Source organism: Saccoglossus kowalevskii, chromosome 4, assembly GCF_978046115.1.
Source record: "Saccoglossus kowalevskii chromosome 4, keSacKowa6.1, whole genome shotgun sequence".
NCBI lineage: Eukaryota > Metazoa > Hemichordata > Enteropneusta > Harrimaniidae > Saccoglossus > Saccoglossus kowalevskii.
This window is the reverse complement of record NC_140644.1, coordinates 6,409,491-6,424,520: the sequence shown is the minus strand read 5'-3', so window position 1 is coordinate 6,424,520 and position 15,030 is coordinate 6,409,491. Positions and strand designations below refer to the sequence as shown.

At 35.1% G+C, this 15,030-nt stretch overlaps 1 protein-coding gene across 2 annotated transcripts in view; it reads right to left on the bottom strand.

Moving 5' to 3' along the window:
- Window positions 1-12,340, bottom strand: part of LOC100369115 (glutamate receptor 4-like) — a 50,006-nt gene extending 37,666 nt beyond the window's left edge. For both annotated transcript variants that reach the window (XM_085497678.1, XM_085497679.1), the window contains exons 1-2: window positions 12,192-12,340; window positions 8,941-9,099 (exon numbers count right to left, since the gene is read on the bottom strand). In XM_085497678.1, coding sequence (XP_085353804.1) covers window positions 8,941-9,099; window positions 12,192-12,288 — 256 coding nt within the window. In that variant the 5' untranslated portion in view covers window positions 12,289-12,340. The remainder of the gene's footprint in view (window positions 1-8,940; window positions 9,100-12,191) is intronic.
- Between the last annotated feature and the right edge of the window lie 2,690 nt (window positions 12,341-15,030).

Genomic DNA, 15,030 nt, shown 5'->3' with positions numbered 1-15,030 from the left:
AGATTGTGTTATTATAATGGCAGAAAAATCCTATAGGCATCCCATAGGAATCCATATTGCATATGACCATGCCAATGAATAAATATGGCCACAGAGAAAGTCCCCATGACAGCAAGATCAACAAATAACACTGTATGACTTACGAAATTGTAAAAAAATAACTACTATTACACATAACATAGGATTGGTCCAGCTATTATACAAAGGAATGTTCCCTAAAGTCACGTATACAATACATCATTATAAAATATCACAAAGTATGCATTTGTGCAGTACGGGATCACATCAAACTTCGCTACGAATAGGTATACGAGTAGGCATATATAATGTTTGTAGTGTATTCTTACATACTGATAGTATAGTATGATATATTTTTTTGTAAAAACCTAATAATCTAGAAATTATTGTTGATGTAATGCAATAAATCCCATAAGAATTCACACAAATTTATCACGCCCAGAAAACATTTTCATCCAAGTTCAGAATCTCACTTATATATTCAGGATCCACGTCACTAATGTATAGAATTTGATAGCTACTTCGATGACGCACATTGATGGGTATCTCTATTACGTTAAATGTCAGATTGATACATCTTCATCGCTATTTCTCAAAGTTAACGACCGTCCTTGCCGGCACTGCCAAAACATCTTTACAAATTACGATATAATTCTCTACGTTTGCATTTGAGAGAACTGAACACGTATTGCCAACAATCGACACGGTGGTTATGAAAAAGGAAACCATTGCAAACAATTGTAATGGGAAGTTACATGACCATTACACGTGTTTGTTCGGATTGCGTACTCGCATATTCAGACAGCTGCGTCAATGTTATATTGAAGGGCGTCCCTTAACATTCTAACAACCATTGCAAATAAGGAATACCTCGCTTTTACATTTTTATGGTGATATGTACCACTTGCTTAGAGGTGCCATTAATTGAAGTTGGTCATGATCGGACAGGTGAAGGTATACGTAATTAATCATACCACTGTGTTTATTTGCATGTTTGATAAGCAGCTTGCAATTGTGGATTGCATTTATCGAAACAATACGGCAACGCGAAGAGGCCCTGTCTGCATTGCGTCAAATGACGACGATGAAGATATGATATTTATAGGATATTAAAACGTCCAATTGATGTCAACTGGCGGATATCAGATTCTTTCCGGACGCGAAAGTCTAACAAAGCTCCAGAAATGATTGTCGATCATCGGCGAATATGGATGAAAATATTGTTTTTAAAGTAAGCATTAGTTGTACGTCGCGCGTGACGTCATCATGTCGCGCAATAAGTAATTTATAACGCATGTCGTATGTAATAACGGGTAGAAGGAAGATGAAGGAAAAAACGTGTACAGATTACTTACAAGACTTGTCAGTACGTAAGATATGTACATGCGTTTAGGAAGATATAGACACTGCCTCGGGGATGAAAGTACATCTGGAACCCCGATAATAACTGACGTGTACATAATTATAGAAACTCGCGATGAATAAAGTAATCGCATACTGGACTTTGCGATATATATTATACAGAAGGGCACGTGAGCGCACGCAAAGCAAACAGTGTATTTACCAAAGAAGAAGTGCAATGCGTGCATGTTTCGAACAGACGGGACAATATAAATTGAAAGGCGCTTGATGACCGAATAGTTTGCGCATTGAGTCGTGGAGTCGACTTCTTAGAACGTCGAGTCATGGAGTTAGGGATTAAGTTTAACAAGACTGATTATTGAACGTCCTCATATTAAGTATGTTTGTTATTATTCGGGTGAACCGTATTCAATATCACTCTCGAAGAGTTAAGTTTGAAATATAATTCAAATTAAGACTGAAGAGTCATGTTTTGTATTTGCACTAATATTGTAGATTTGTTGTGTTTGCAATAACATTCTTATCTTTAAGATGTGTTTGCACTAATATTTATGTCATCATTGAAGACTTGTTATGTCTTTGCACTAATATTCATATCATCATTGAAGACTTATATGTTGGCACTAATACTCATATCATCATTGAAGACTTCTTATTTGTTTGCACTAATATTCATATCATCACCGAAGTCTTGTTATGTGTTTGCACTAATATTCATATCTTCAAAGAAGACTTGTTATGTGTTTGCACTAATACTTATGTCATCATTGAAGACTTATATGTTGGCACTAATATTCATATCATCATTGGAGACTTGTTATGTCTTTGCACTAATATTCATATCATCATTGGAGACTTGTTATGTCTTTGCACTAATATTCATATCATCATTGAAGACTTGTTATATATTTGCACTAATATTCATATCATCATTGAAGACTTGTTATGTCTTTGCACTAATATTCATATTATCATTGAAGACTTGTTATGTCTTTGCACTAATATTCATATCATCATTGAAGACTTGTTATGTCTTTGCACTAATATTCATATCATCATTGAAGACTTGTTATGTCTTTGCACTAATATTCATATCATCATTGAAGACTTATATGTTGGCACTAATATTCATATCATTGAAGACTTATATGTTGGCACTAATATTCATATCATCATTGAAGACTTATATGTTGGCACTAATATTCATATCATCACCGAAGTCTTGTTATGTGTTTGCATTAATATTCATATCATCACCGAAGACTTGTTATGTGTTTGCATTAATATTTATGTCATCATTGAAGACTTATATGTTGGCACTAATATTCATATCATCATTGGAGACTTGTTATGTCTTTGCACTAATATTCATTTCATCATTGAAGACTTGTTATGTCTTTCCACTAATATTCATATCATCATTGAAGACTTGTTATGTCTTTGCACTAATATCCATATCATCATTGAAGACTTGTTATGTCTTTGCACTAATATTCATATCATCACCGAAGTCTTGTTATGTGTTTGCATTAATATTCATATCATCACCGAAGACTTGTTATGTGTTTGCACTAATATTTATGTCATCATTGAAGACTTATATGTTGGCACTAATATTCATATCATCATTGGAGACTTGTTATGTCTTTGCACTAATATTCATATCATCATTGAAGACTTGTTATGTCTTTCCACTAATATTCATATCATCATTGAAGACTTGTTATGTCTTTGCACTAATATCCATATCATCATTGAAGACTTGTTATGTCTTTGCACTAATATTCATATCATCATTGAAGAATTGTTATGTCTTTGCACTAATATTCATATCATCATTGAAGAATTGTTATGTCTTTGTACTAATATTCATATCATCATTGAAGACTTGTTATGTCTTTGCACTAATATTCATATTATCATTGAAGACTTGTTATGTCTTTGCACTAATATTCATATCATCATTGAAGACTTGTTATGTCTTTGCACTAATATTCATATCATCATTGAAGACTTGTTATGTCTTTGCACTAATATTCATATCATCATTGAAGACTTATATGTTGGCACTAATATTCATATCATCATTGAAGACTTATATGTTGGCACTAATATTCATATCATCATTGAAGACTTATATGTTGGCACTAATATTCATATCATCACCGAAGTCTTGTTATGTGTTTGCATTAATATTCATATCATCACCGAAGACTTGTTATGTGTTTGCACTAATATTTATGTCATCATTGAAGACTTATATGTTGGCACTAATATTCATATCATCATTGAAGACTTGTTATGTCTTTGCACTAATATTCATTTCATCATTGAAGACTTGTTATGTCTTTCCACTAATATTCATATCATCATTGAAGACTTGTTATGTCTTTGCACTAATATCCATATCATCATTGAAGACTTGTTATGTCTTTGCACTAATATTCATATCATCACCGAAGTCTTGTTATGTGTTTGCATTAATATTCATATCATCACCGAAGACTTGTTATGTGTTTGCACTAATATTTATGTCATCATTGAAGACTTATATGTTGGCACTAATATTCATATCATCATTGGAGACTTGTTATGTCTTTGCACTAATATTCATATCATCATTGAAGACTTGTTATGTCTTTCCACTAATATTCATATCATCATTGAAGAATTGTTATGTCTTTGCACTAATATTCATATCATCATTGAAGAATTGTTATGTCTTTGTACTAATATTCATATCATCATTGAAGACTTGTTATGTCTTTGCACTAATATTCATATCATCATTGAAGACTTGTTATGTCTTTGTACTAATATTCATATCATCATTGAAGACTTGTTATGTCTTTGCACTAATATTCATATTATCATTGAAGACTTGTTATGTCTTTGCACTAATATTCATATCATCATTGAAGACTTGGTATGTTTTTGCACTAATATTCATATCATTATTAAAGACTGTACTATTTGTGTTGGAATACTTTACTCTGAAGTGATTTCTCGTTTATTGACGATACCTACATACCACCAAGTATGTACGAGGCGTTGAAAAGTTGCTTGGATGTTTGAGGTTAGAAGTCACAAAAAATGGAAAATCGGCAACAGAGACAGCGAATTGCAATGACTGACGGCAATTGCGAGGTAAATACCAAACAAGCAGCTAGATAAGCTGAAATGTTATTATCTGGTGAGATTGCATTTTGTGATTACCGAGATCTAATTTACCAATTGTTGGGAGAGTGTAATGGCACATCGCTCATATTGAAATGAAATGTGACATGCCGCTAATCGAATCCTTCAAGCTATCGAACAATGTCTTTTTTTTATTTCAGGAGTCTGTGTAAACATTACCGTCTAACACACAAAATAATTTACAATGAATGGCGGTTAAACGGAGAGGAAATCTTATATTTTAATGACACCACTGCGTTTGCTAAGGTGGATGTTTTATGATTACCTCAAACCCCTACCGTGCATTTTCGCTATTGTCACATCTGCTGCCGTTAATGCTGGGGAATTATTCATATAACATTTTGACCTTCCGTATAATTAATTCAACTTCGACTTTTCATCGTGGCGATAATTAGAGTGTGGCGAGGAAGACGAAGAATGAGTTACGTTAGGTCGTGCTTCGACGAGGGAATTGGTTTACTGTGTATATCTAGTTTGACATACATGACATGGGCCAACTGTAGTAGATAGCACACTTATCGTTGAACACACGCATTCTAATTGGTCCCACTTATACTAACATTGAGACGTATTGCTATCATACAGATCCTACCTCAGGAAATGTACTGGGAATCGGGAAACAAAAACTGAAAAAATAAACATAGGATTATATTGAAAAAAAAACAAAAAAACAATCTGCTAATTGGATTAATATGATGACAGATGTTAATGTCGCAATACGGACGGGAACGTGTCATTGTTGACAGTTTTGTCTAATACTGAATACATTTTGTTTTAAATTGATATAGAAAGATTTAAACACGATGCTATTGTAGTACACAGCTAAGTATTCATATGTTGGAACACTTCTAATAAACATGATGTTTTTGATGCGTACAATCACAATTACTGCACATGCGTATTAGTGCGTATTTATTAAAACAATATATGTTTCCGTCCATATTCTATATTCAATGCCAGATTGTGATATCGTAATTTCTATTCACAAGATGGTTATGAAAACCATGCACACAATCAAAGTATGTTTTTGCTGTGACGCAGTATAACGTTATTCAAGGCATGGAACGCATAATTGTTGAAATACAGCGCAATCAACCTAAATAATAACATTACAACACAACAAATTGTTTTGTTGAAATAAGATTATAACACGTTTTTTTTGTGCTTTCGCCCTGTATTATATCAACTGAAAACTGAACGCTTGCTTAACCAAGCGGTATAACTTATCGTAAATTATGCAGAGAAATAAGGTTAAATGTCATGGCAACGCATAATATATATATATATATAAGTTGAAAGTAGCAGACATTTCTTGAAATAATGTTGGAATAGAATGCATAAGAGCTATCGCAGAAAAATATAATCCATAACTGATCGCACAGTTGACGTTAATCACGCGATGATTCATGAGGTGGAAGAAGAAAGCTATATGACTGTGTTACTTTGTAGGATAAATATAAATGAATGAACTAACGAAAGTGCATAAAGGAAGAAAATTGTAATTAAAAAATAATAATAATAATAATCAACAGTGTAATTTATTGTTAACTGTTTACTTATCCACAAAAGAATTTCCTAATACTTTGGCGATTACATCTGTACCCAATTTAACGCTCGTACCAAAATGCTCTGAATGATTTCCCGGCGGAAAGTTCGTACTATTGTATAAGTGGTTATTAGACTAAACGCATATGACCCTAACAAGAGATGTTATTCCTAATTTTACCGTGGTTTACCAAGTAATAGTTGGCATTCTAAAGCTGTCTGACGTCATACAATGTCAATACAGAAAGTGAAACTTTATTAATAACAATTCCTAATTCGATGGAAGTGTGTTAGAATACAAGTAAACTGTGGGAGTTGGAATCCCTTGGGTCGGCAATGCAGGTGTGTCAATCTTCCGTAAATGTCGCATACTTCCATTAATAATTAATCAAAGGAAATAGTTAGTTAGTGCGAGCAGATGATATACTTCCTTTATGGAATAGTTACCGATGGATTGAGGCAAGATTCCGTTACGCCCAAACATACAACCTCAACACATTTTGCTCAAATCAAGAAGATTAGATTAGAACTTTCACACCTCATATACGAATTTCTAACTACGGAACATTCCCCAATCGTAACATCTCTCATTTATGTCTTAAGATGTCAAGATGTTTAGTATTTCCCTTGTTGGACGTGACATTTCAGATGCTGGAGATATCACAGTCCCTATACGATAGTCAGTAACACTCGATGTATGTTATCTGAACGTCAGTCCCCATAGGCACACATGCGTATACATGAGTGCAGTTAAGCAGCCCTGTTTGTCATGTGTGTATACTGAGTCTCTGTGCCGTTAAATGTGTTTTGTTTCTATGTTGAAATATCATGGATTTCCGTTAATTTTAATTTATTCAACAATGCTATTGACATGCAGCGCATACTTTGTATATTTCAAACCGACGCCTCTCTTATTAAAATTAATGTAAGTTCATTTTTTTTCGCCACATGTTTTTTCAAAGCCATTCTCTTTCATAATGTTGGCGGCATCGCCGTAATATGTCATAGGCTTGAGTTGACGATCAACTTAACCAAATAAAGGCTGAACAAATCACATAAAAAAACGGCAGTTAATACTACACCTATTATTTCATTTTCAAGATATCGTCTAGGAATAGCCAGAATATTGGGCTGTAAGCTTTGTAGTTTTACAGGCAATCGAAATAAAGCTCATTAGCTGCAGCGGTATATTTATAGGGTAATGATGAGGTGTGGATAGATATGGATAGTTTGCTGTCGTAGCTGCAAATGGCTACCGGATAGCTTATATGGCTTTGTGTACAGATACTGTTCTACATGCCAATATGGACACACGTTTACAGACTTGCCTGGCTCTTTGAATCTATATTAAACATCCATTTTCACAGCAGATCACATCTCGACTACTCAAACAAACACGTTCTGTTTATTTTTTGCTATTTGAAAACAAATTTGCGGAGTGTGAACACACTCTCAGACGACCGCGCTATATTTGAAGTCTGTCGAATCGTCTGCAGTTGCGACGGACGCTTTTGAGCACGAAGACTTCATTTGCGAAATTGTTCATATTCAATATAACGACGGTAATTCTCATTCGGATATTACGCTCTACTGGCTTTCCGATAGCGGTAGAAGCTTCTGTTTATGCTTCGTAAATAATTACTTTATACGAACAATGTATAATTGAACATGTGCGCTGTCGTGCGACGAGTAATGTTTTTTTTTTCTTATCTCGAAACGCCATAAATATTATTATACGTGTTTGTGCATATTAATCAGTGTGAAATTTGCATTTGAGATAAGACGACACAACAAACACACACTAAATATTGTTATGTCACATGGTGTAAATATGATAACGTGTGATCGTCGTTAAACCACCACTTATTGGATAATATGTGACGTTATTGCTGTATTCCATCAGAGTAGAGAGAAAATAGCAAATATTCTATTGCGTTGCACTGACCACGAGTGTGTGCAACGTTAATATGCGCAAGCGTAATTAAGGTAACAAGGGAATTCAGTAAGTCTAAAACATCGGAATATTAATTGAAACAAACTGAAGCCGGTAAATGTACTTTTATATGTGAAGTTTACATTATATATACAAACTGTGCGGCCAAGTGTACATCGGCTGTGTACGTAAGAAAGAATGAATTATAATGAGTTTTTTTTTGCTTGTACTATAATTAGCAATCAGAAATTACGGAATTTCGGATTATTTAGGTGTATTTCGTCATAGTTTGCGTTGCCTTGACGGTGATTAACGACGAACCCAGGACAGGTGGTAAGGAATAATTAACAATGATCAGCGAACGGATCTGAAACAATGAAGTTTCTTGGCGTTGTTCAATGAACTGAATGAAGCTCCATACTGAGCAGAGCAGAATCGCGCGGATTAACTAATATAACCGATTTTGGCCAGCATCCACTCAGCGACCAATCAGCGCGTTTATAATTTAGACAGTACTTTGCAAGTATTCTATCAATAGTTAAAGATTTATTTTAATTCAGTGATTTGCAAAATCAAATCGTATGATATTTGACAGTAGTCACGTGACCCACATTAAATATTAGTGCATTCCATGACAACATGCGTGCGTCCTGGAGTGTGAGCCGGCGCATCGTGCTGTTCGCAGCCGCTGCTGACCTAATTCCTCTACTTTTAGTGCTCGCACTCAGTTTGCCGATTTATTGGCGTATACAGTTGGTTTTCGCTAACAATCTACCCCTAAATCCAATGCTTGGTTATGCCATCCCTTGCGTACGTAACCTGGCAGCTTGTTAGGCATTATAACCTGACCATTATTTACTTAGGGAAAAGTTACGTATACTTACATTTATCGGCCAGCACATAACTGTCTGAATGATCAAGGTTTTCGTTGTGCGCCATTAAGTTAAGCGGCTGAATGGATGTGTTGCTGTGTATATTGTTCTGGAAAAGAGCATGGCGAAATGCGCTCTGTTCTTGTGACGGATGAGCGTTATACATCCCTCCTACAAGATAATACAGACAAATAAACAAAAATAAATATTATTCTAGGAATATAGTATTTATTAACAGCATATATTGACGGCAGACAGATAGACAGACAGCGATAAAAGACAGGGGCCACAGAAGTCGGTCATTTGCATATGACGTGCTACGCGTCAGTTGGTTTTGAACTTACTCGTTATTTCCGTTATAGTACACAGTTGTAGGTATTTGCGAAATGATGAATGACTGGCATCCCACCGAGAGTCTAATTAACACTCTTATATTTATTGTTCCTCTCTACGTGCAAGTGTTTTATTTGGCCAAAGATAATCACCCCGCGTTGTTTCCGCCATTCTTTCCGAGATAGCCCCAGGGACAATACATATAATTCAGCACTAAATTATTGTTATATGTTACTTAATGGATCGAATGATTTACGATTTTACGGTAACTCGGCGATTCTGTACTTGGATGCAATTTGCAACAATAGAAACATTAGTATTGTACGTTTACTATATATTATAAACAAGTTGTTCGATTTTTGCGCATTTTGGTATATAAAATGCCGCGTGTGTCTATTATATGACTCCGTTTGCTCCATCATATCACACAATTCTTCAACCTCGGAAACTAGATCGAGTTTTTATTCAGACTGACTACCAGAGACAGCTGCTGGTTCTGAAATCCCGTGAGAATAACCCACAGAGACATTACATATGCAAATATATGCAACTATTACCAATATGATATAAACTCATGTAACCTATTTAATGACACATGGGCGATCAGGTGGTAATTAACAATGATTCTTTTATTGTTAAATAAACGATGAGGTTCATTATCCACCCGTTATTCGATGTCGACTAAAATTACTCGTCAATTTATTAGACGAAAAATTACAATAAGAAAAAAAAATTATTATGGAATTATTATGACCATGCATATTTCACTTCACCAGCTGAAAATGCAATAATAATCAAAATAGCACAATTTAACCCAAAATTGCTCTATAACTACGTATTCCTATCTCTGTATTAGACTTTCTTTTCATTTTAAGTGAAACCATTTTCATTTTAAGTGGGTGGGGTTATTTTATCTTACTCTCACTGAGTATTTACAAACAGTAACTTAAGCATCTACCCCGAGTCTCGCATCACCATGGCGAACGAGGAACCGGAACGCGCGGCCAAAATGATGGGCGATTTTCAGAGCAGAACGTTCAATTGGCAGCTGAGAAAAGTACGCCTGACATCTCCAATTAAAGGCACAAATGAACATTATAATGTATATTGCGGAGTATAGTACATAATATAAGTCCCGCTAATTAAAAATTGGACGGACACGTATCTGTAAATACGTTCCCATAACCTCGTTCACAACTAAGCATAACCCTTATTTTATTACTTGTTTTGTCGTAAATTTCCGTCTTTTAGGAGGTAAAGAGTAAAACTAGCGGCACCCAAAGTACCGTCTAATCAAGAAAAGATAGGCGAACTTTTTACAGACATTTATTATTAATGATTATTGTGAAATAGTTGATAATACACAAGCTTACTTAATAAAGAATGTGTGCCTTCAAGTCACCAACAGGGCCGAGTCTGCCATTATTCAGGGACCCCTCTTATCAAGGAAGAATGAAGCGACAGAAACATTGTAAAGAATAACATGGTTATTCCCCGACTTCTATCATAACACTGAAACACAAATTTATTCGTTTATTATTTTATAACCAACGTGACCAGAACCGTAAAATTGTGGTACGTGCCAGTCATTTTAATTATTTACTCGTAGAAATAAAAATACATGCATTTTGTCATATTCCTCTGGGACGGGAAACCTATGCATTTAGTCAGTCAGTCAGTCAGTCAGCTTCTGGAATTTTCCCGGGACTCGGTAGTTTACAGCCTATCGTATTAAAGTAAAGCTTGTTCATGATGAAATGTTTATTTTGTGAGTCTAGAAAATGACCATGTTAGTCTCTATTATTTAGCAATTTTCGGCGATCTACGAGAAAATACTTTCAGAGCAGATGCCGATATAGTACCCACTGTGTTAATATGCCAGTATAAATGCCCCCACTTTGCTCAGAGCTAGCGTCGTACCCAGTGGGATTATGAAAGCTTTAATACAGAAAGGAGCCGTCGTCACGGTGGTACTGAGAGCAATGTAGCCTGCGATGACAAAAAGGGCATTCCGTCACATAGTAAGAACGGACTTAGGCTATTTTCAATTTTCACGACATCGATAACATTTTGAAATAGATGTACGAGAGATTAGGAAATGCATTCCCCACAATGCACTGTCCTACATTCATCACTGTCACCAAAGTCTTGTTCGATTTCAGGTGGCAACACCATGTTTTAATGGCTGGCGTGCAATCAATTAGACGACGTGAAAACTAAAAATATTTTGATAAAAACGGACAAAATTAATTTTCCGAAGTAGAAGTATACGGATTTGTTTTTATTGTAAAATAATGGCCACTTATTATTTCTCAAAAAAAAACCTCTGTAAATGACTTTAATTAGCGTGCACGGTTAATGATAGGTTTTACCTCAACAGTAATTGTCCTATTATTAAGGGCCAATGTTTCGATCAATAAAGTACATACATACAAGTTCAGATGGATGTTCTCTATTCTGATACTCTTGGGACAAGATGGTTTACTCTCAGCGTTGATCGCGACCTTTTGGAAGTGTGTAACTCTAAGACCTGATAGTGTGATTCATACAATATGTGATAATTATTGTTATATATAAATATATAAACTAGAACGAACTCCAATATGATTTATTTCGAATGTAATTTGCTCAGCAATTATCCATTACCACAAAGACGCGACTAGAATCTCTCGTAAATTGCAAATGGATATTCTGCTCTATCGCCAACAAATAAGAGTATGTACGTGCTACCGATATCTGAGTGCCCAGTTCTATCCAGAACGCTTTTAGTTTGTCGGTTTCATACCAAGAGAAATGTACAGGGCGGATGTTAATTCCGGCTAGTTTGACCGGGGAATACGTCACATGTGTTTTCTCTGTCATATATTCTATGTAAAAAGGTAGCCAATGAGACTTGAAGCGGGTGACATTCTGAGAAATTGACTACTCACCTATAAGTACCGCGTCGTCTGATATAGCCAGCACTTTAGTGAGAAAAGTTAGGCAAAGACAGCTAAAAGGAGTCCACATTCTACCTTCAAACTCCATTAGATCAGCCTGTATTATGGCAGCACCTGGCTATTTGTCCTATACACATTTCCCGCTGATGGCTTGTGTTGGCCTCCCGGGAGACTCGTGCTTCGTTCTTGTCCTAACTCAATCTACACAGCTCACTGGGCTCTTCGTGCCGAGCAAGCGCAGTGGACGTCATGAATATTGAGTAGTTTGATAACGGAGTCTCTTCTTTTGCCTGGTGTCTCCTGGTAATTTTCTATCGGATTTACAAGAATACTTATCTTAGTCAGTTATCGCTCCCTCTGTGATTTATACATCCATGGATATAACAGAGATATCGACGTACACAAAAACACATTAGGCACTTGATTCACCAACGCCAAAATAAATAGTTACACGCACACACAGTTCGTTCACCAGTCAGTGCATGGCAGACACAGCCCAGTGACTGACATCGCCGATAACGCTGACACTATTTTGTTCGAGCATTCCGTTCTGCGCATCTTGTTTGAATGCGCGGGACACAGAGGGGATCATTTTACGAGATGTGAGGAATGCTCGTTCATGAACAAGTCATTATGATGTACATCAATACTCGTTGCCAAAACATTACAATAAAATTGTAACGGCTGATGCTTAAATAATATAAAAAAGGGACTTCATTATAATTACAACTACCTATGTATGTTTCCGGCCTCGATTCGAGTCACTGGAATAATTCGTATTGTTTTATTTTTAGTCGTTAAGTGGACAGATGAGTCATACCCGTCTGTATTTCAATGAAACATTTCAAATATAGTAATATAAATCCACAAACTGTCATAATTTTTCATATTTTAATTATCGCGATTTTTTGAAATGTCAATATTTAAATCAAACGCACCACTATTGCGCACAACGATTCAATGCCCAATCTCAATAAGAAGGTCCTCGGTTTCATCACAGCAAAATGTTATTGGCTTGTTAATAATAAGAATAATACTGCCCTTATGTTTTGACAGTGAAATTATTGTCACATTAATTTTTTTTTTAATTCCATTATATCAATTTCAAGGTCAACCGATGTCAAGATGTAGTATGCTACAACATTATTAAAATGTAAGTCTTAGACTAAGACAGTATCTTCTTTGTCGACAATATCAAGATTCTCTGTATACCAACCGCCATGTGAGCGTAATAACCCACCGCTTTCAAATAATCATTGGGATGTAAAGTACACTACGGTTAACGAGTATTAGTCCTTTCCATAACTCAATAAACCCACTTAAAACTACAGCATTTTATGCATTTGTCGTGGATTCTAGTTAATATTTACGCATTGACACAAAACTCCGTTGAATATAAAAACACCGGGTCACATCTAGACGACGACTCTCGTATACACAGCCTTTTTCAAATATTTGATTTACAACAAAAAATGCCCGGGGCTTTTAAGATGGATATTTGCGATATGATAAATTAATAATACATTTCAGCCGCGGGGTAAGCATGATATAATTCGAGAAAAAAAAAACACTAGTAATTATTTTTTTTAGAATGTAGTGCGTATTTAAGACTAGGAATGGATATGCTCATCAGTCTGTTAAGTAAACATAAATAAATAAATAAATAAATAAATAAATAAATAAATAAATAAATAAATAAATAAATAAATAAATAAATAAATAAATAAATAAATAAATAAATAAATAAATAAATAAATAAATAAATAAATAAATAAATAAATAAATAAATAAATAAATAAATAAATAAATAAATAAATAAATAAATAAAATAATGCCGTCATATCCGGTTCGTAAGTAAATGATGGTGATGGGGCGTTTCATGTCACATGGGCATGGACGTCATTTTACTCATATTAGCGAAGCGAGAGGCGGGTTATGAAAAATATCGTATCTGTAGTGAATTATTAATATACGGCATCCTTTCATTCAATATTAACGAGACCACCCTGACAACAATGTGTACGATGAGCCAAAGATGTATGAGATAAAATAAAACACACAATTTATACACTACCAAAAATCAGCAACTATTTAAACAAAAAAGGTTTATAGAAAAGAGGTTCACTCGCTGACACTGTTAGACTGTTCGGTTAAGTATTTGGCAGATTTGAAATTAATCGCGCCTGGGGGAATTTCCGTTTTTCTAAGGCATACATTACCGTACACGCTAAGTAAGTTTACTTAGCAAACCCATATATTATATAAAGACCATTCTGAGGCATTAAACTACGCTGACTTATTCGACAAATCGACTATCCACATCCGCGGACAGAAACACGTGTATATCCGTGTAGTCGATTGGGTTAGATTTCAAATAGCCGATCAGAAAAATCATGACAATCAACGATGCCATGATTTACGTGCCCATTGTGGTTAAATAGAATAACTGGCCCTCAATGTCGAGGCGTTCACTTTGTACAGATGGCCTGTATATTTGATATTAATAGCACACTAATTACTGTGTGTAGTTTGCTTCAAATGCCAATAGACGGCGACAGCAAATATTACGCATTGATTTTAGAGAGGACTGCAAAAGGTTGATTCATAACGTCGTCCGTCATTCAACTCCGTCGACGGTATATAGTCGGTCTGTTATAATATGGCGGCGTTTATCGGGAAACATTCCTTTATTGAACGATTGAACGATAATATAAATCGAGGTTGCTAGAGCTCCATTTCGTGTTGTCATTCAAATCGCACCAATTCATACTGTATACCAGTAAAAGATTGACCTTATATTTACACTTCTGTCTACATAGAATTAAACAAC